This window comes from Sinocyclocheilus rhinocerous, unplaced genomic scaffold (assembly GCF_001515625.1).
Source record: "Sinocyclocheilus rhinocerous isolate Xijiao unplaced genomic scaffold, SAMN03320098_v1.1 scaffold1435, whole genome shotgun sequence".
NCBI classification, from domain to species: Eukaryota; Metazoa; Chordata; class Actinopteri; order Cypriniformes; family Cyprinidae; genus Sinocyclocheilus; species Sinocyclocheilus rhinocerous.
In genome coordinates, this window is record NW_015644861.1 from 150,466 (window position 1) to 152,841 (window position 2,376).

Below are 2,376 nucleotides of genomic sequence, written 5' to 3' on the forward strand. Positions count from 1 at the left end.
AAAAGGATTTCATAGAAATTTGGATTTCATTTGGTTTAATAAAATATAGTTTAATAAAATATTCATAAGTAAAATTGTTGATTTTTTGTGGGAAATTAATCGTTTAGATTAATCGATAAATAAGTCGATAGATTAATCGAAATAAAAATAGTCGTTAGTGGCAGCCCTAAAATGATGTAATGCTACATTTCTCCAAATATGTTCCATTAAAAAACAAACTCATCTACATTTTGGATGGCATGCAGGAGAGTAAATTTTCAGCAAATTTTCATTTTGGGTGAATAATTCTTTTAAAATGTAAACATAAGCGTGATCTTTTGTCTTGCAGGTATGCCACAGGATATGACATCACAGAGCACTCCGTTCTGATCCATGAGTATTACAGCCGAGAGGCGCCAAACCCCATTCACATGACCGTGGACACGGCACTGCAGAGCAACAAAATGAACATCCGTGCTTATGTCAGGTAAGATCATCTGAACAAAGGTAGATTATTTCTTGCTGATGACCAGCTCTCCTCTGCTGCAGTAACGGTATTTATTTGCTGTTTGTGCTGTTAGTTCACAGATGGGCGTTCCAGGCAAGACAGTTGGTGTCATGTTCACCCCCCTGACAATCAAGTACATTTACTATGACACAGAGCGCATCGGAGGTCAGAATTGTTTCCACTCTTTTGTGTATTATTCATTAATACGGGTTTACACAATATTTTGGATCGGTATGTTGTTACAGTTGCGTGTTTTAAGAATCGCGTATTTTCTTTTGAGCACATTCTCATAATGGATTAAACACCTCTCTCTATAGTTGACCTTCTACAGAGGACTCGTGCATCTCCCAGTCGAACCAACGGACTGACCACAGACCTGGCCCAGGTGGCCAGTGCAGCAGGACGCGTACAAGAAATGCTGTCCACTATGCTCTCATATATTGAAGATGTACTGGTGAGTGTCTCTTTTGGACATAACTTTAATTCTTTTTGGTGACCTATTTGTTTGAGGAAATTTGTCTAATCTTCTTACCACTTTAAGAGTAATTTAATTTCAAGGGCTGTTCTTACTAATCATTAATCAATTGCTTTTCTGCACAGAATACATTTATTTTTATTTGTTATAAATAAATGATGACTGCATATTATAATTTGTGTATAAATAAAATACATATAGTATAAATATGTATATTTTATTAATATAAATTTATATATTACCATATAGTGTAATTTAGACTAAAAAATACTATATACCTTAAATATTATAGTATTTAAATGTACATAGTGTATAATGTAATGCGTAATAGAATTATATAGAATTTAAATGTATAAGGAGTATAGTTTAATGTTTGAATGCGTATTTAATTATCTTATGCATTAATAATAAATACATATATAATTTCTCAAGAAGCCACAAGTATAATCAGCACCTGTCTTGTAGGATGGTGACACAAGATCTTACCAGTATTGTTTAATAACTCAAACGTTTTTTTTTTCTAGTCTGGTAAAGTGATGGCAGATAACAGTGTTGGTCGTTACCTGATGGATCTTGTGAACAAAGTGCCGAAGATCACAGCAGAAGACTTTGAGAGCATGTTGAACTCCAACATTAATGTGAGTGACGTTCAGTACAATATGATATTCTGTATGCTTGACATGCTTTAATATCAGGGTTTCCACAGTCATAAAAAAATCCGGAATTAATATATTTTAATTAATATATTTTAAATTTTGTGTTTTCCATGAAATTCCTTTTGTGAAAAAGTGAATACGTTTTAGTTGTGTTCTAAAATATTTCATCAGCTAGTTATTGCAAATTAGGTTTATAGTGATAGTCATAGTGATGTTTTTAAGTGAATTTCAGTGACCTGATCCAACTGGTTCACAAATGGTTTTTAATGGTATGTCAGCCAATCTGCCTGAATCCAAATTATTTTTAAGAAAGCTTTATCTAGGAAATCACAAAAAAAAAAAGTAAAGTAATCTTTGAAACCTGTAAAGATTGAACCGTTGTTGTGTGCTGGTGTTTCTGAAGTGCTCAGACTCTTCTGTTTCCTTGCAGGATCTGTTGATGGTGACCTACCTGGCGAACCTCACTCAAGCTCAGATCGCGCTTAATGAGAAGCTAGTTGTTCTGTGATCAGAAATTAAATAAAAATGTTTTTCATTCCGACAATCTGTGCTTTTTTTTTAAACGTTGTGCTTAAACATCTAAGTGCTTGTGAGAATAGTCAGGATTCTAACACGGGACACCCGAAGCACAATGGCGCTGTATGTTGCCACACTGCCCACAAGGCTATCGGTGCCAACACACTTTTTATTTTTTATGATTATTTGCGAATCGCGGTTGCTCTTCCACAGAAGAGAGGTGCGGGGTGAGCAGAGCTCAT

General features: G+C 34.6%; 1 protein-coding gene across 1 annotated transcript in view; it reads left to right on the forward strand.

Moving 5' to 3' along the window:
* LOC107758850 (eukaryotic translation initiation factor 3 subunit F-like) overlaps nt 1–2,162 on the forward strand; it is a 5,071-nt gene extending 2,909 nt beyond the window's left edge. The window contains exons 4-8 of the mRNA XM_016576679.1: nt 329–466; nt 561–652; nt 805–941; nt 1,487–1,600; nt 2,049–2,162. Of these exons, the coding sequence (XP_016432165.1) occupies nt 329–466; nt 561–652; nt 805–941; nt 1,487–1,600; nt 2,049–2,126 (559 nt within the window). The 3' untranslated portion in view covers nt 2,127–2,162. The remainder of the gene's footprint in view (nt 1–328; nt 467–560; nt 653–804; nt 942–1,486; nt 1,601–2,048) is intronic.
* The last annotated feature ends 214 nt before the right edge of the window (nt 2,163–2,376 follow it).